Source organism: Bufo gargarizans, chromosome 2 (genome assembly GCF_014858855.1).
Source record: "Bufo gargarizans isolate SCDJY-AF-19 chromosome 2, ASM1485885v1, whole genome shotgun sequence".
Taxonomy (NCBI): Eukaryota; Metazoa; Chordata; class Amphibia; order Anura; family Bufonidae; genus Bufo; species Bufo gargarizans.
The window spans coordinates 359,139,632-359,160,089 of NC_058081.1; the positions used below are offsets into that span (position 1 = coordinate 359,139,632).

The following is a 20,458-nucleotide window of genomic DNA, read 5'->3' on the forward strand; positions in this document are numbered from 1 at the left end:
AATCGCTCCTATCCGCTTCCATTACAGTTGCATCGAATATTAGGTGCAACAATAACAGGTGAGCAGAACCACTTTTCCTGCATTTGGAGACTTGTTTTTGAACTTACTGACCCTATGAGCGTCTATTTCTTCCTTTGGCCAAATTTTACTGGCACTGGCATACATTGAAAGGGCTCCAGAAGAAGTCCTGTTAATATATTTAAACCAGTTTATGGGTGTTAACTGGGGGGAACAAAGGTGAGCATACACATGCAAATTCGCTATCTGGAGTCAGCTGCAGCAGTACTATTCATGCACTGCGATACCTAATAGTGCATGTGTTTAAGGGGTTAATAAAATCCAGTGCATTGACATAGGGTCAGATTTACTAATACTGCCTAAGATATAGGATAAGGCTGTGCAAAATAAGGCTAGGTTATGTGCCAGCTGCCAGATTTATCACAGTGGCTCATGCTGAATGAGAAATCTGGTGCACCTTTACACTGTTCCTACCACCTATTGGTTGGTCTACTTTACAATATTTCATTGTAATCCACACCCCATTCTGGAAAGCCAGGCCCCATTTCTTGTAAAGACAAACCCCTTGTCAGACGAGTAAAAAAAAAGTGTAATAAATGTGTAAAGCATGTACGCCAGTTTTTCTTGTGAAAACTGCACCTGAATTCTGGGACACTTTGATTAGTAAATTTCCCCCGTACTAGTAAATAACAAATGTTTGCCTAACTGCAACCAACATTAATTTTCCTCTTATGTTCAGAGAATTTAAGAAATAGTACTGTACTATACATTCCTAACTTAGGCTACTTTCACACTTGTGTTGTTAAGTTCATTATTAAGATCCGGCAGAGTTTTGATTTTGCACCTCAGGATGCATCCGTTCTGTTAGTGGGAAATCAAAATGGAAAAAAACAGAACCGATCAGTTTTTTTAAGCTCCATAAAAAAAAAAGATCCATCACCCTTGACTTGAATTGTTTTCAGTGCCGAATCCTATTTTTTCCATTTTTATGGCCACAGTGGTTTTGTGTCCGGTCACAAAACGGAATGCTGCCAGAATGGAAGACACCCTGGTGCATCCTGAATGGATCTCTTTCCATTCAGAATGCATGAGGACTACACACAAAGTTTATTTGCCGGATCTCAATACCGGAAAACAACAACGCAAGTGTGAAAGTAGCCTTAACTAGATTGCACATTGGGGTGGGGCTGGACATTTTTAGGTCTAGGCTCAGTTCAAGTGTGACTTCAAACACTGACCAGGAATCGGGCATGAGGTATTTCATCGTGTCCACTCATCCTTTGTACAATTGCGAACGCGAGAGGCTTGAATCTTGTCCAGTACCCTACATACCCCCAGTTTGCAGAGTGCATATGCTGCCAGTCTCCCTGATCAGCTGTTGTTGCATCTATAACACATTATCCAGCAACTATTTAAAGGGAACCTGACAGCACAAAATCGGCCTCCAAACTGCTTGTAGCACCTCAACAGTTGGCTCTTGTTGTCCCGGATAGTATTCTTATTAGGTTCTTCTGTTTTCCAAATGTAGCAAAACTCATCTTTATTCACCGCTTTAAGTTAAAGCCGTTGGCACCTTCTTGCCTGAAGTCAAGATTGCCATGCTCTTATACTGCCCCTTCTCCGCTGATTGACAATCCCTAGCACAGGCAAGGAGAGGCCAGGGGATAGCATTGCTTGTGCTAGGAACCGTCAATCAGCTGAGGAAGAGGCAGAATTTGGGTGCTGCAAACTTCACTTAGGCAAGAAAGTGCCAGCGTCCTTAACATCAGACTGCTAATTAGCTTATAGTGGGAGTGGTGAATAAAGATAATTTTTGCTGCATTTAGAAGACATAAGAACCTAATAAGAACACTACTCGGGACTACATGAGCCAACTGTTCAGGTACTGCAGGCAGTTTGTAGACCAATTTTGTACCATCAGGTTCCCTTTAAGTTAGGGTGAGTTTACTGCACTTTCTATAGGAACCCCCTTTTCAGGGTCATCTCCCCATTATTTTCCAGGTAAAACAATTTAGTTGTGACCCTAAAAGTATGTAAAAGAAAAAAGGGAACTAACCTTTTCACTGTCGCTCTGTTCCAGTGCCAAGGCTCCCGTCTGAGCTTCTTCTGCTCCTGGTGGACTAGAAGTGTGACTTCCCATCTGTGGTCATGTTCACCACAGCAGCCATTCGCTGGCCTCAGCAATGACACGTCTTTAAGTAAAACAGCTACAGTGGTGCACATGACCACGGACATGACATCACAACTCCAATTCTGGAAGAATCGGAGATGGGAGTCTCAGGGCTGGAAAGGAGCATTGGTGAATACAATCAAGCAGATTAGAGCAGGAGAGCACAGCTTACCCTTCTCAGGCAATCACACTGCTCAGTCACAGTTTATCTACTAAGAGGCTTAGTTCATTAACAGATGATGACCCAGTGTCACTGATAAAGCCCAGTTCTGCCACGGATTCCATGGCAAATACGTTTGTTTCGGCCGTGTGAGCATGAATGAAAGAAGTGTTAAAGGGGTTGTCTCATCTGAGACATTGATGGCATATCACTAGGATATGCCACTAATGTCAGATAGGTGTGGGTCCCCATATCTTCAGAACGTGCCCCCCTCCCAAACAAGTGGAGAGCAGCCGCACATGCTTGGCCGCCTTCTATTTATTTCTACGGGACTGACAAAAATAGCCGAGCATTGGCTCGGCTATCTCGGGGAGGCGCATAGAAGTGAATGAAGCAGTGGCTGCTCTTGCACAGTGCACTCTCCATTCATTTCTATGGGACTTCCAAAAATAGCCAAGCACTCTCGCTCAGCACATGCGCACTGTGCTCTCCTTCACTTTCGGGGGCCTTTTCTGGAGATAGGTGCAGGTCCCAGAGGTGGGACTCACACCTATCTGACATTGGTGGCATATCCTAGCAATATGCCACCAATGTCTCAGATGAGGCAACCCATTTAATGTATGAACGAGCAGGACTGCTGGGTGTATTCATACAGTATTTTAATGACCTAATCTGACCGACAGCCAAATCAGTATAGTAACTCCAAAAGTAGAGACATAAAATAATAATAATATTTTGAAGCAGCAGCTAGTCTTATTTTTGATGGTTTCCATATAGCAGGAAAATCTGATTGTTTCAAATACTATACATCATGAGAGCAAAAATGTATAAATAACAAAAAAAGTTATCAAAATGTATTAGAAAGATTTCATACTACATAGCTATTTTGGAGGATCGTAATAAGGCCGCAGTCCAGGCTCTGTATTCTAGTTGCAACACTGCAGTCCCCATGTGGTTCTCGAGAACCAAACCTAAATCATCACTAGATCTTTATTCAGTTCAGTAGAATTATGGAGGCTGTAATACTCTTGCTAAAATGCAGCCAAATGATGGACATCTGAAACAGGCCTAAATGAATTGCATTCTCCATGAAATAACAATTCTGCAGCATCTGTTCATATACAGTAAGTATGTTTTACCATCCCTTTATTACTTCTACTAGAATTGTATGAATTATTTGTAAGAAATCTACAATAAAGTTCCAACTGGGTGTTGGTAGTTGGAGGTGTGTCTCTGCACAGTCTCACAATGGCAGCACTGATTGGCTACTTTCAGACTGTTCAGGGACACACCCATGAGGTACAACTTAGAATTATATGATAAAATGCTTCAGAATTGTTATTACCTGGGGGTTGCAAGTAGTTACCAAAACTGACATGTCAGGAGAGGTGACAGGTCCTCTTTAAATTTAATTAATACAGTATATTGTTTATTGGTCTATGATAAACCATAGTATGATTACAATACATGATGTACAATTCATTTGAATGAAATATATAATGATTGCATATTTATCATTTGTATTTTGTTAATGTTATTTATGTATATAAAGCCCCTAATGTTTTACATTTCCTACTGCTGTCTCTATACACTTAAACTAGTAATGTTTAGTATAGCATGCGCTATAGGAAGACTCTTCACTAAACAAATACCTGCTTTAAAGCTCTTATTGTACAGTAAATGCTAAATGTCAATATAAGCTTTGCATTGTGTACCATGTTTTATATGTTCAAAATGAAATTTCCCAATAAAGTACCTTCTTATTCAGTTCATTATATGGAATTTTGGGGTCAGTAATGAGAAAACTGTGTTTTCCCATATTAATAACCTATCATCAGGATAGGTCAGATCAATATTAGATTGGCAGGGGTCCAATTCTTGGCAACCACGGCGATCAGCTATTTGAAGAGTCCGTGGCACTCATGTGAGAGCTGCATTCTCTTCAATGTTTACCTGCTGGCCGTCGACATTGCAACGATGGAGCAGTGTAACTACAGCTGCTCTGTCCCGTTCGAGTGAATGAGATGGAGCACAGTAATTGCAGCATCCTCTCCCATTCACTTGACTGGGACAGAGCAGTTGTAGTTACACTGATCCATCGTTGCAATGTCGACGGCAAGCAGGTAAACATTGAAGAGAACGCAGCGCTCGCATGAGTGCCACGGTCTCTTCAAATAGTAGATCGGCAGAGGTGTCGGGAGTTGGACCCCTGCCGATCTGATATTGATGACCTATCCTGAGGATAGGTTATCAATATGGTAAAACCAGACATCCCCTTTAATTCAAGTGTCAGAAAATGCTTATTTCTTTATAATTGGCAAATTAATTATTGTATTAAAATGAAAGATAAACAATAGAGAAAGTTGAACTTAAAATAATTGTCCAGGATTTTTATATAAATATATATATATATATATTATTATTTTTTTTTTAATTTCCACACTACAAAACTACAAAGCAGCACCTGTGAAGAAAATAAATCTTTTCTTACCTGCTCCCCGCCATTCTGTTTGTGCTCCCGGACACCTGGGCTGTGTTCACCGTACTTTTGGACCATATCTATCAACTTCCGCATGACTTGGCCGCGTGCGCCACTGCAGCCAATAACTGTGGTGACTTTTCTCCAAACATCACGTAACCCAGCAGTGACATGCCGCTTGGGGAAAATTTCACCATTGCGGCCAGTCACTGGCTGCACTGGGGCATATGACCCTATCCATGCGGAAATTGACAGTCAAGCGAAGACCACCCAGGAGCCACGGTGCCAGAACGGAGCGGTGAGGAGCAGGTAAGTAAAAATGTCTTAATAAAATATTGCTGGGTGGGTTGGAAATTGAAAAAAAAAAAAAAAATTGCCAATGAACACCCTTAAAGAGGTTTTCATAACTAGATACATGCATATTCTAGGGCTGTGGGAAAATATTCTATATAACCTCTCCCTGCGTTGCTTAGTGGCTGAGAGGACTCAAACAGTGGTGGGGGATACGTGGTAAGCTGACACATTGCAAGGCTATGGAGTGGTTAGAATAAGACAGTTCTTACCAACTCTCCTGAAGCGTCCGGGAGGCTCCCAGAATAGTGGGGAGACCTTGAGAACTGCATTGAGGGCTGTTTTCTCCTGGTAAACAGCCCTCCATGAACTTGAAATACATGTTGTGTCATCTCACTCAGCTCTAGTGTCCAAATGTGCGAGGAGGGCACAGGACACCTCACGGAAATATGAATGACCTATTACAGGGATGGCTAACCTGTGGCTCTCCAGCTGTTGCAAAACTACAACTCCCAGCATGCCCAGACTGCCTTTAGCTTTCAGCCTACAGCAGGGCATGGTGGGAATTGTAGTTTTACAACAGCTGGAGAGCCACAGGTTGGCCATCCCTGACCTATTACAAAGGGGGAATAGTAGTGCCCCCCAAAAAACTCTTCTGCCTTCCAGATGCCACCAGTAAATAGTTGACAAATAAGAATTATACCCTGAAGGTTGATACTGCAAGGGCCACTGTAAGAAGCACTTGTTTATAAAGGGCCCAGTCCCATAAATATTATACAATCCTATTATGTAGAAATTTTCTGGGTAGTCCTTGAAATGTTGACTGCCTTTATGAGTACTATCATGACCTACAGGATCTGAATTACATCTTGTTTCAGAGATAAGAGCTGCATTCACTGTTCTACTGGTAGTCATTGAAAACAGTCAACAATTTTGGTCCTCTGGGCTCCCATAATACAGGGAGGGAGACCGTTCATTTTTCCTATTGTGGAGTAGTACTTTACTAGTAAAGTATAAGTATTAGAAGATTTCAAGGGGTTCTCTCACCCCAGCAAAAGACATTGCTACAGAATACATTTTTAATTACATTCCACTACTTACTTTGTACATGTCCTGAGATACCTCCTGTGTAATGGTACAGAGCTGCATTCACAATTCTGCAGGCTTCAGAGCTTAAAGGGGTTGTCTTCAGCAAATGGCATTTATTATGTAGAGAAAGTTAATACAAGGCACTTACTAATGTATTTTGATTGCCGGTATTGATTCCTTTGCTGGCTTGATTCATTTTTCCATCATTATACACTGCTCATATATAGAGGTTATGACCACCTCACAATCCAGCAGCAGTGGTCGTGCTTGCACATTATAGGAAAAAGTGCCGGCCTGTCTGGTAGCCGTAGAAGCACTCATAGGCATGCATGCGCATCAGCTCCCATTCCGGTCACCTTGTATCTGCGCTGCATCTATGGCCGTAAACCATGGCTACTAGCGCTGTATAATGTGATGGAAAAATAAACCAAGCCAGCAAAGGAGACAATATGGACAATCACAATACATTAGTAAGTGCCTTGTAATAACTTTCTCTGCGTGATAAATGACATTTGCTGAAGTGAGACAACCCCTTTAAGTAGTGGCGTACCTCTAATATAGGCAGACCACACAGCTGCTATGGGGCTCGTGGGAGGAGGGGGACCGGAGTGGATGGAAGGCCCCGCCCCCTGATTATAATACCACGACAACAGCTGCTGCTTGAGTCCCAATGGGCCCTGCTTCCCCTGGGCTCAGGGCCCCTGTCTGTCTTACAAATTTTGAAAATCCGGCAGTCGGGGCAGGAACATACACAAGAGACTCACCACTGGAAGCTGAAGAGAGTTCTCTCTCCTCCAGTCAGCTGAGCGCTGAACTAGCCAATCAGTAATAAGCAGTGCTTAGAGCCTGCTGCTGATTGGCTAGCCAAGTGCAGCTGACAGATACAGAGGCCAGCAGGGGGAGTGAGGACTGACTGCCGGACTGGACGCACGGCACAGCCAGAGATTGAGTGAGTAACACGCTGCATTAAGAAAATAAAAAAGTTCATGACCTGGTTGTTGGAGGGGGCAGCAAATGGTTTTTTGGGTTTTTTTTTTTTGGGGGGGGGCACTTCTCTATATAAGTATCAGTAGCAAGCAGAGTTCATGGTAGAGGGTCCCCCCATGAACTCTGTTTGCTGCTGTGTATATAGAGGACATTGTGCCCTAGGCAGACCCCCCCCCCCCTCCCCTGCTCCATGTACTCTGCCTGGTGCACAGTAAGCATCAGAAGCAAGCAGAGCTCATGGCAGGGAGAGGGGTCTGCTTGGGGGGAAAAAATGATGATAATTTCTTAATTTAATTTAAAAAAAAAAGTTCAAGACATTTACATACTACTCTATTCCTTAAAATATCAGGATTTGTGTATTACAATCTTGATACAAATGTAAATTTCTATTATTTTTAAATATTTATAACATATATATATATATATATATATATGTATACACACACATATTAGTGGAACCTAAAACAATATACACATGCACACTGTCCTCAAAACTAATATAATTATCATCAGTATATGAATATATAATATATATAGCGCCAATATAAAGGGGTGCATTATATGTACTAAAGAGGGGGCCATTGTATATATACTATTGGGCCATTATTATATATACTACACAGGGGGCACTACAACGGGGCTTTATAAAATACTGGGGCCACTATAGGAGGCACTATAACTTATTAGCACTAGGGGCTTTAAAGGGGTGCCATGTTACTGCTGGGGGCACTATAGGGGGCTTTATTTCTACTAGGGGCCCTATGGGGGGATTATTAATATGAGGGGTATTATTATTAAGCAGAATATGGAGGACATTACTAATAAGGGGGTTGCTTTTGGGGGTACTGTACTTTTGGGGGTACTGTAGGTGGCACTGTTAATATTCTGGAAAGTATAAGAGCACTATTATTATGGGGGCAGTATAATTTGTATAGTATTTGGGGGCTTTGGGGAGCACAGAGTCCACAGTATTGGGGGTGACAGCAGGATGACAATGTTGGGGCACAAGAAGGGGAAGGATGATAGAAAAGTGAGGAACCTAAGAGGCCTGTGTGCCGAATGCTGTAGAGACAGCAAGAACATAAATATATATATACACATATACATATATCTTACATACATTTTGTACTTTATACTTGTGCGGGGAGGGAGGGGCCCAATACTGAGTTTTTCTATGGGGCCCCATGATTTCAATGTACGCCCCTGTCTTTAAGGCTACTTTCACACTAGCGTTGTTTTAATCCGGCGTTCAATTCCGACACCGGAACTGCCCGCCGGATCCGGAAAAACGTGTGAAAACGGATTACATTTGAATCCTGATCAGGCTTTCAATCACAATGGAAAAATGCATTGGAAAAAACGGATCCGCCATTTATGGACTTTAACTTTTTTTTCACATTTTTCGGGTTTAACATGCAAAAGCTGGATCCGTTTTGACTGAACACACGGGGCCGGATCCGGCGTTAATGCAAGTCAATGGGAAAAAAGCCTGATCAGGCGTTCAGTCAAAGTGTTCAGGCTTTTTGGCCGGAGGTAAAAATACTGCATGCTACGTTTTTCTGAAAAGCCTGATCAGTCAAAAAGACTGAACTGAAGACATCCTGATGCATCCTGAAGGACTGACTCTCCATTCAGAATGCATTAGGATAAAACTGATCAGTTCTTTTCCGGATTTGAGCCTCTAGGACGGAACTCAGCGCCGGAAAAGAAAAACGCTAGTGTGAAAGTACCCTAAGCTCTGAAGCCTGAAGAATTGTGAATGCAGCTTTGGACCATTACACAAGAGGTAACTCTCAGGATTTGTACAAAGTAAGTAGTGGAATGTAATTACAGATTTATTCAGCTATTTATGTAGATTCATTCTAGAATGAATCTACATAAATAGCTGATTAATTCTAGAATTCATCTATAAAATGGTAAACCATGTCGGACATGCATTTTAATTGAATACGAGCAAATTGATTGCAAATGAATCAAATTTGACCCGAATTTTGTGAAGAGAGAGAAAAAAAACATAACTAACTATAACTAACTAAATAAATAAATATTTTCTTTTAAATAAGAGAAAAAAATAGTCCAATGTTGCCAAATCATCTCAAATTTTATTCTACAGACTGTATGACTGTGATGATGGTTAAAAAAAAAAATATGATGGTTATTTATGGTCATTGAAAAAATAAAATAAAATAAATTAATTAAACGGCTTCATTTTATATTCTCAAGTCGCACTTTCGAGAGTCCGGTACCATAAAGGTATGCATGGAGTGTACATATGCTTTCTGTGTGTTATATTATTTCAGTGTATGTGGTAGAAGTGCTTTAGACTCTTATCCTGTGGTTGGTATCTGCTTCTATATACTGTACTTCATGCCTAATTCTGTAGAAGAACAATTTGTATGAATTAAAGGAACACTCCATGAAAAAATGGTTCTAAAGGAGTGGAGCATGACCTCTGCTTTTGGTGTTCTTTGAACTTCTGTGTCATGCACGGCCATTGCAGTCCTGCTCTCGGCATAACACGGTTTTCCTGGAGTATGCCTTTGAACATTGAGATCTTACCTCTTATGGATCATTGTATATGGGCACATGTGACCTCCCCTCCTAGTGTAATGGCATTGATAAAAGATCCTATATTTTGTATTATTTGGTTTGTACCATAATAAAGCTGAACATTGAAAGACATATCAAATCATGTTTTCTATTTTTTTGGCATGTTCCTGAAACTACACTGCAGATTTGTACTCTCTGTGCTTAATAAGGTAAAGGATATGTTCCATGTACAGTGGGTGACTGTGAACTCCAGATCCGTACCAATGTACTTGTATCTCCTATGTTGGCTTCTGTTATGTCCTTCTTTGATATTGATATTTTTGTTGGCGTATTAAAGCAGTGTGTTTATGTGGGCTGTTCCTCAAAGGCTGTTCTTTATTTTCATGGAGTAGCTTCAAGAATTTTCTAAGACTTTTGAATGACAGGTGGTCAAGTAACAGTTTTAATGGCATAGGTCAATTTCCGCACGTAAAGCTCATTCAGTATATAATATACAACTTTCTAATATACTTTGTATATCAGTTCCTCTCGGTTTTCTAGATAATTGAAATGGGAACCTTTATTGTTTACATTCCCAGCATGGAAATATGTCCTAGTCATCATGAATGATCACTCAAGAGATAGTGCTGCCTGTCATAGTCACCTTCAAGATGTCTCTTTTTTGATGACATGCTCCTCCTTCAACATTTTACCTAAGGTGTAGCAGATATTATGAGCTCATCCATTTAAGAGTTCATCTATTTAAGAGAACGTGGAGAAAGAAATTAAAGAAATTGTCAAAGGGGTCATTCCTTTCTCCAGCAACCAGGCTGAAGCCCTCCACACACTCACATTGACCATAGGTCCCACATGTGAACGATAGAAACTGCAGCTACCATGACCATTGCTCCCAAAAATTATTAACCTTTCCATGCTTTATCTTTTTGAGCTTTTCTCCAGCTGTCTCTTTTTCTGCCTTTAATGCATGTGCAGATATAGGCAGCGCAATCTCCTGCATCTCCACATGCACCAGAGGCTTTCAGCACTGGTGCAGAAAAGATGCCGCCTGAGAGGTAGTTACGAAGGTAGAGCATCTGATTTTCACCATCTTGGGAGCCATGTACCACGTACATTGTTTGCATATGGGACCTATGGTCAGCAGGGGATTACTTCAGTTTGAATGCCAATGTAAGGAATTTGACATGCATGTACCCATTGGACTAGGCCATTTCTGAAATTTCACCAGAGAAGTAGCCAGTCCCTTTAACAATAAACCTCCAAGTCATCTACTGCACATTGATCAAACCATGTCTGTTCTCTTCAGAAACAACACCACGCCTGTCCACAGTTTGTATGTGACATTGCTGGTTAATCTCAACGGAGATGAGCTGCAATACCAGACCCTACCCATGGACAGATGCGGTGGTGTTTCTATAAGTCTCCTCACACTGATTAAGATGCTCTCTCCCTAAGGAGAGTTAGTTCCCTTCTGACCCGGACACAGGCCTCTCACCCAGTTAAGCCAGTACTCTCTGCTCTGCAAGGGCAATCACCCCGAAACAGCTGTCTGCAGATCAGGTGCTGGCTTATTCTTGATTCCAAGTCATGTCTCAATGCTTATTTTAAGAGCTGAACATTGACTTATAGGATAGCTGCCTTACATCTGGTGGCATTAGAGGCAGAGCTTGTTAAGAGCTCATTTGCATCCCTTCCCTCCTAGAAAAAAGCAGATACGGCTTTATAATCCTGCACAATCTCTTCAAATATCCTGTTGAGACATCATGAACTAATTTTGGCTTATTCATCCAATGGCTTTGATCCTCCAAGTCATCTACTGCACATTAATCAAAGGCTATTTTCTTAATTTTCATAGAGTAACCGAAAGAGTATACTATGATATATAAAGCTTCTGGATAGCAAGTGGTCAGAGTGTTTAAAGGTCTTAATACTGAGATCTCTTGAGGCCTCTTGGTCTGGTTCATCCAGTGGCCCTGATTCTCCAAGCTATGTGCTACACATAGATAAATGTTCCCTATACTACATACCACACAATCTATCTCAGTATATTATATTTCTCAGACCCTGGAACATATAATAATATGGAGGAAGTAGTCAAGAAAGACCATTCAAATCTCTAGGGTACTACTCCAGGGTAGTATGATTGACCTGGGGTAGCACTGAGACAATTTACTGGTGTTACATAATGTAATAGCTTTCTGTACTCTTTTATACCCAGCCACATATTATATTAACACTTATATGTTGTGCTACTCCAGGTTACTTACCCATCATGTAAAGAAGTGCATTGCCAAACACATAAAAGCACATGAAACAAGTATTTCTTAGAATCTTACATAGGTCTTCCACAGACCCATAGCAAAAATTGAAATGAGTCCCCTCCTCATTGGCAATAAATACTACCACACCTAAAACTTCACCCAAGGAGTAGAAGGTCTTCTACTTTTCAAGTCAGACTGGTATTTGGGCATATTCATGTTGTAGAGGGCTCAGCCAGTTTGGGCTCCCCTATATTAGGCATAGCAGACAGCCACAAAATAAGAGCTCCTGCTATGGTGGACTCAGCTCAGTCAAGTATACCACTGTAACCCAGGTGAATAAGCATGCTTATACAGTATGTCTGTACACTCATTTACCCTAGTCCCATATGAAGGGTACTTAAAAGGTTACTAGAATCCACTTATTCTCATTTCATTATGTGCATACAGACTGTCTTCCCATGCAGAAGTGATTGATACCACGTCAGATTGTTTGATAATGCAGAGTTGGAAGACAAATAGGACAGTTCATGTAGAAACCACAAACTGTAGAATCTGCACAGTTAGTTAATCTGCCTCATTGTGCAGTGAGCCCCAGAGGAGCTGGTGCAAAAGATGGGCGTGGTAGTGGCTCTAATGAAGTGTTGTAACACAGGTGTACTCCCTCAGACTGTTGCTCCCTGGGGATCGGTGCAGTGGAAAGGTAGTAGTAAAGAATGAGGTTAGAATTAAACACAACAAAGTCTTCTTAGTAAGTGCAACATAGAACTTGAAATACATACAGTAGCAGCAGATTTTAAGTGCAGTAAAGAATATGGAAAACAATTATGGATATGAGGGAGCTTAAAATATAACTTTTACTAATATACCTTTTAAGAGAAAAAGTGCCACGTATAGATATTTAGGATATGGCTTAAAAAGTATGGAACAATCTTACCATTCCGACGCAACCCTGATGAGGATCAACCGAGCGCGGTGGAAGAAATACACCACGTCTGGGCCGGTTGTTGGATGTGGTCGTTGGTTGTTTGGAGATGTAGACAGTGCAGGGAACCAATATCCCTAGTGATCCCTAGTGATAAAAGGTATATTAGTAAAAGTTATATCTTAAGCTCCCTCATATCCATTATTGTTTTCCAAATCGCTAGTGGGAGCCCCCCTATCGAACTACCACTATCCTACACATGTTTTTTTCCCAATTTTTGAACAGCATGGCAGGCTATCTATCGTCAGGTTTCAACGCCAACAATTGGTTGGTAGAGGCAAAAGACATTTTCTCAGAAAAACAATTTGAACAAAATAAATATACTCCTTCTTTTCAGGCAGCTTTTAAAGACCTCACTACAACATATAAAGACCAAATCACCTCTTGGTGGGAGGTACAAGGTTTAGAGAATTACCTGAAACACAAAATAGTGCCTCGGGGTCTCCACATCCCAATACTACCAGCGCCACGTTTCAGGAATCCCGGATTCCTGACCAAGTGGGAAAAGGAGGCTACCGACAGTTCCCTGCGTTTATTGCAATTACTACTCACAGAGGAGAAAAATAGTCTAGAACAACATTATAAAAAGTTGAATGAGAACATAGAAATAGTTCAGACCTTCTCTCAGGAACCAGAATTTGTGAATAAAGAAAAACAATTGCAAAATACCTATGAAAAGTTTCAATATCACTTTGAAAGAAAGGAAGCACCGTCAGGTCGTTAGGGACCTAGCGGACTTTAAAGAGAAAATAATTTACACTTCAATAACCCAAAAGAATATCACTGGTGGCCTCACTGACCCGTCCTCTACTAAGACTGATCTCTCAGATTCAGACAAAGAAAGTGGATACAATACCCACAGTAGATACGGAGGTAGAGGAGGGGGTACCGGCCGAGGTCGTTATAGTGGCAGGATTCTCGTTTTTTAGACCCCAGCAATCAGGGCACAACCAATCTTGGCACCACCAACCAGGCCCCAGTGTATCCCCTGAGAAATCGCTCACAACCACTGAGACCCCCCCCCAGTGAGAGGCCCGCAAGTAGTGAACCTCTGGGGGTACTGCACATTTTTTGGGGACTTTTTTGTTATACATTTATTATACATTTTAGGTCTTTTTTTAAAATCTGAAGTCCTATTTAGAACAAGGAATGCAGAAAGATTTAGGATATTGCATATAATACAAAATTGTCCACTATAGTGTTGTGAGGCATGTTGGACATCCATATATTGAAGTAGAAGATTGATACTTAAGACTTTCATGTGTCTCCTGCACTAGACCTTTTCTTCACATAATTCCTTTGAACCCATACATACATTTTCCAGTATAACTTAACTATGGTAATTCTCATTGAATCCATTCAGTGTGAGATAGCGGGTCCTCATGTGTATATAATTTGGCACATCATTTATAGCGCTGATCTTTAGAGGAGGTGACCTGAATAGTTTGCCCTTTCACAATATTGTTTCATCAAAACCTCTGATCCATGGATATTTCCAGAGAATTATATTCTGGTATAACTGTCAGGTCAGAACACAGTAGGTAGCATATTCATTTCCCTGTGCTGTACTTCATCTGAGAAGTCATTATTCCCAAAATAGTGTTCTAGTATAGTAGCCAATATGCCTTTCAAAAAATGTGATTTTCAGATAATGCATTTTTAATGGCAGCCTTTTGACTTGTTGAATCCCCCCTACCTACAGTAGATAGCATAAGTTCTCAGTTTTTTACTGAAGCTGATTCTATATACTATTTTACCACTGTAACCTACTTTGCTTTTCTGATGACCTACCTGACCCCAATAGATATGTCTATCTATAGATGTTCTCTTTCAGCTAGCGACATTTAAATGGAAGCTTGGAGTACAACTGGAGAAGTAAAAAAACAACTGATATAACATATTTAGTAGAACCAGATTTAGCTGCCCTGTTTATTTTTTATTTTATTTTTTTGTAAGGGAGTCTGTCAGCAGTTTTTTCAATGTGAAACTGCTGACAGACATAGGTTGGAGCAGGGAAAAGGAGAAAATGTATACCTCTGGCCCTAAGCCAACCAGGAGACCGTTACAGTCGTCAATCACAGCAGAGATCTGCAACCTGCAGACGTGCCCCTGGTGCACTATGGCGAGTATGGGACGTAGGATCATTTATTTCAGCATTAGGCTACATTCACATGACCGTATGAATGAGTCCACATCCGTTCCGCAATTTTGCGGAACGGGTGCAGACCCATTAATTTTAATGGGGCCGCAAAAGATACGGACAGCACAACGTGTGCTTACCGCATCCATAGTCCCGTTCAATTGCGGACAAGAATGGGCATTTTCTATGATAGCGGCGGCCATGTGCGGTCCGCTAATTGCGGAACGCACATAGGCCGGTGTCCGTGTTTTGCGGATCCACAAAACACTACGGTCGTGTGAATGTAGTCTGAGGCCCCTTTCACACGAGCAAGTTTTCCGGGCGGGTGCAATGCGTGAAGAGAACACATAGCAACTGCACTGAATACTGACCCATTCATTTCAATGTGTCTGTGTACATGTGTGTTTTTTTTCTAGTATCAGTTCTGCGTTGTGTGAAAAACGCAGCATGTTCTATATTATACGTTTTTCACGCAGCCCTGGCCCCATAGAAGTAAATGGGGCTTCAGTGAAAAATGCATCGCATCCGCAAGCAAGTGCAGATGCAATGCGTTTTTCACTGATGGTTGCTAAGAGATGTTGTTTGTAAACCTTCCATTTTTTATCACGCGCGTGAAAAACGCATCAAAACGCATCCACGTGGAAAAAACTGTACAATTGAACGCAATCGCAGACAAAACTGACTGAACTTGCTTGCAAAATGGTGCGAGTTTCACTGAATGCATCCTGAACACATCCGGAGCTAATCCGTCTTGCTTGTGTAAAAGAGGCTTTAGGGTCCATTCACACGTCCGCAAAAGGGTCCGCACCCATTCCGCAATTTTGCGGAACGGGTGCGGACCCATTCATTCTCTATGGGCCCGGGCGTGAAGCGGAGAGCACACTATGTGCTCTCCGCTTCTGCATTTGCGGAGCGCGGTCCTGAACTTCCGGGTTTCGGCCCCGAACTTCCGGTCCGCAGCTCCGCAAAAGATAGAACATGTCCTATTCTTGTCCGCAGCTGCAGACAAGTATAGGCATTTCTATAGCGGGTGCCAGCCGGGTGTGTTGCGGATCCGCAATTTGCGGGTCCGCAACACACCACGGACGTGTGAATGGACCCTAATAGTGATAAAAATCAGGGAGTATAACCCCCTGCCCCTTGCCCCTATGTCTGTCAGCAGTTTAGCATCAACAAAACTGCTGACAAACTCTCATTAAAGAATATCCTGTAAAATGGAGTCCTTTCATATAGTATTCGAGAAGAGAAAAAAGCAATAACCCTAAAGCTAACCATAATGGTTATTAACAGAAAAGATCAAGTCAGATGGGTATCTGCCACGTGGTCACAATAGATACCTAAATGTCTTATAAGAACACATATTTTACAGGTAAAGGTTATTATTCCAAAAACATCTGGACTGATCCATCAAAGTATCTGATGATCCTTCAGTGGGCCCAAGCTCAGACACAATAATGAACCCCAAAGGATCAGCAGAAGACAACCCATTTAGAGATGACTTTGGAGCCAATGACTTGCCACTAGGGTCTATTCCTTATGGGTTGATTCGCAAATAACTTGTAAGATCTTATTGATGAACAGTCCCTCTTCTCTAAACTGAATACCTAAAAGTGTGTCCTTGATGTGGTCCATAGGTGCCAGACTAAATTGAAATTTTGTTGATGGAGTGTTTTAATAAAAAAAATCCAAAAAACATATACAAATATTTTGGAGTTGTATTCACATAATTATGACAAAAGAGACGTGTACATGTTATATTTAGTGACTTACATTTTGCAGTTTAGTAACACAAACAAGAGACTCTATATACAGTACAATTATTCTCGTCTTGTGTGATTAATAAAAAGTACAGTGTAGTTTCCATGTGGATTTTTTGGGTTGTCGAAAATGTGCTCCACTTGTATTGACAAGAAAACCCCTTGTATATTACTTACTGTTTTCATCCCCTTCAGAAACTGTAATAAGAGACACAATAATTGAACCAGGAATATTACAAAAGGACTAGCATAAAAAGAAGCGTAAAGAAGGTGGAATTAAGAGGCACAAAGTCATGTGAATTTACTTTTTAGCCATGCTTTTTACTTTATTTGCTGTTAAATCTTATGTGCTTATTGTTCTGGTATTATAACATATATCTGTTGTATAATTACTATATTGTGGTTATTTTTGCTACTTTTTGGTTTATATAATGTTATCTTTACATTTTTGTCCATGGTAAAAAAAAACTAAAAGTGTATGTCCTTTTTTTTTTTGTTAAATGGGTTAAAATGCACTTCAAATTTGCATTTTAAAGGGTATTTCAACCTTTATTTAATTCCTTACCCACAGAAACGATATTACATATTACAGTAGACACTAGTGGCTACACAGAGTAACCTCCTAGCAAAGGTCAAAATCGGAACTACTGCTGCTGCTAAATAATGCCCCCCTTCCAATCTACCACGTCAGGACAAATGTCAGAGTGTTTGTCACCCTTCCTCCGTCCATTCCCATCCCATGTGGGTACGAAGTTCAACATAACCTTCAGGGTACATTTTCTCACTTTTTGAAGGATTAGGGAATCTCAGCACACAATTTTTTTGGAAAAGTAGAAATACACTGGAACAAAATGGTTATGGATAAAGGTCAGTTAAAGGTCCTAATACCCTTTATATATGTCACACGGTTGAAAATGTATCACAATTTCTGTAATTTCTACTGGAGATTACATCGTCAACCTTACTGCTTTTCAAGTGTATAATCATTCGCTGTACCATTGTCTAGACACGTTGTGCACTGAAGGCCCTTCGAAGAGCAAGTTAGGAATGTTTTTCCTTTAAGTTTTCTTCTTTTCATTATAGGAATCACCTTATGTAATGTACAAGAAAAACCATGAGCTGTTGGAAGGAAATGATAAGTTTGAAGGATATTGTGTAGATCTGGCCTATGAAATTGCAAAACATATTGGTATCAAGTATAAAATTGCAATTGTTCCTGATGGAAAATATGGAGCAAGGGATTCAGATACAAAAATTTGGAATGGAATGGTGGGAGAACTTGTATATGGGGTAAGCAAACTCTTTTTTCATTTTTGTTGTTATCTTTAGTTTAAAAGTGTTGTCTACTAGGGCAACTGGAGGTCATGGAGGGTGGGTCTGCCATTTACGGTACACTTTATGAGCTACAATATGAAGATAAGGACTAGTTTAGCAGAATATTTGAAACTAGATGTGTTAAAGGGTTGTGCAGGGTGTATATATTGATCACCTACCCTTAGGATAGGTCATCAATATCTGATCGGCGGGGGTGTTGGGATGTTTGAAGAGGAGGTGGTGCTCCATGTGACCGCTGCTTCCTCTTCATTACACTGCCGGTCGTCTCTCTTGCCTCGGCAGCGCAGTGTAATTACAAGTACTCGCTCCATTCAAGTGAATTGAACAAGCATTTGTAATTATACTGCACCATGGAGACTTCCAAGACAATAGGCAGTGCAATGAAGAGGAATTAGCGCTCACATTGAGCGCTACCTCTTCTTCAAACAGCTGAACAATGGTGCTGTCAGACCCCTGTCAATCAAATATTAATGATGTATCCTGAAGATAGGTCATCAATATATACAGCATACAGCATACATAGCTTTTAGGTTGATAGAAAATATTTTGTCCAGTTTGGTTTTCTGTGGATCCACAGTGTTCTGTATATCAGGGTTAACTTTAAAGGCAATTTCTACAAAGGAAAACCATTTCATGAAACTCGCCATAACCCAAGATTCCAGGTAATAGTCACTTTGCTAAAATTCCAAGTTTATTATATCTTAGGACACATAGGACCAAATTAAAATACAATTGCCTACATGTTTCCCGGGCACACTGCATGCTTAGATATAGTGAACTACGACTAAGCATGCAGTGTGCCGATTCCCCGGAATTTTCGATGTATGGGTACCTGGGAATCAGCCCTGCATATTCGAGCACCGCAATATCATTCTGCATTTTATAAAAATTGTCATCATACTTGATGGGTCTGACTGCTGGGATGTACAGTAAAAGCTACAAAGTAGGGTAAAGTCCTCAGAGACAAGAGAATCTATGATATGGATATGCCCTAATACTGTAGGTCAGATCGATAGGCGTTGTCCTGGATGGAGAGGCCTTTTAACTGTTCACATGCCATAATTTTACACAATGCATTTTAATTCTGAAAACCTCTTTCCATCTCTTGCCATAATTTGTAACGTTTATCATTGATGCTATTGAAATCATTACAATCACTGTAGTACATGACGTTGGTGCATGACCATGATAAGGTTGTGTACTGTCATCCAGGTTAACATTACATGATTGGCTACTGGTATGTAGAGAAACCAATAAGTGATCACCTGTTGTTCTAGTCATCATTAATTTCCCATGGTGATCATGGCAGCCATTGGGTTAGTTAAGCTAAACACTGTACTATGTGCACTACCCATATCAAGACCGTGAAGGTTTTCTCTCAGATACTTTAATGAAGAGATTCTGTAGTCCGATGAGGTCATAGAGGTGGGTAAGAAAAGCATTTAAAGTATGAAAATCTTTTTAAAATTGTTGGTACTGATAGAGGGGTCTCAGATGAGTCACTTTGTCTCCTCTCTTGTTTTACAGAAAGCAGAGATTGCTGTAGCTCCATTGACTATAACCTTGGTGCGAGAAGAGGTCATTGATTTTTCAAAGCCTTTCATGAGCTTAGGGATTTCTATTATGATTAAAAAACCACAGAAATCAAAACCTGGAGTCTTTTCGTTTTTGGACCCATTGGCTTATGAGATCTGGATGTGCATAGTTTTCGCTTATATTGGAGTAAGTGTAGTCCTTTTTCTTGTAAGCCGATTCAGCCCTTATGAATGGCATACGGAAGAGCCTGAAGATGGTAAGGACGGACCCAGTGATCAACCCCCGAATGAGTTTGGCATTTTTAACAGCCTTTGGTTCTCCCTTGGAGCCTTCATGCAGCAAGGATGTGATATATCTCCAAGGTTAGTATATGGAACTATACTTGATTGAATTAATTGATAGACTAATCTTTAGTCCCTGAAAAACAGCATTAGAAGAACTCAGCAATTTCAATATGAATTGCTAAGGTCAAGATTTACTTTGTTCCATAATATTCCACATTTGGTGAAACTTTTGCTTTGTAGTTTATACTCTTTACAGGAGATTTGGAAAAGGAACGAAGGAGGAAAGGAAGGAACTAGAGACAACGGGAAAGGGAGTAAAAAGGGAAGGGAGAAGATGAAAGGACAGAGGGGAAGGAAGGAAGTACCGGTAGGGAGAGAAAGATGTTAGAAACTAAGGACAGGGTGGACTCTATCATAGGAGT

General features: G+C 40.8%; 1 protein-coding gene across 1 annotated transcript in view; it reads left to right on the forward strand.

The window, feature by feature from the left end:
• The window catches only part of LOC122925899 (glutamate receptor 4), a 162,982-nt gene that overhangs the window by 107,231 nt on the left and 35,293 nt on the right, over window positions 1–20,458 (forward strand). Inside the window, exons 8-9 of the mRNA XM_044277244.1 lie at window positions 17,965–18,171; window positions 19,744–20,114. Of these exons, the coding sequence (XP_044133179.1) occupies window positions 17,965–18,171; window positions 19,744–20,114 (578 nt within the window). The remainder of the gene's footprint in view (window positions 1–17,964; window positions 18,172–19,743; window positions 20,115–20,458) is intronic.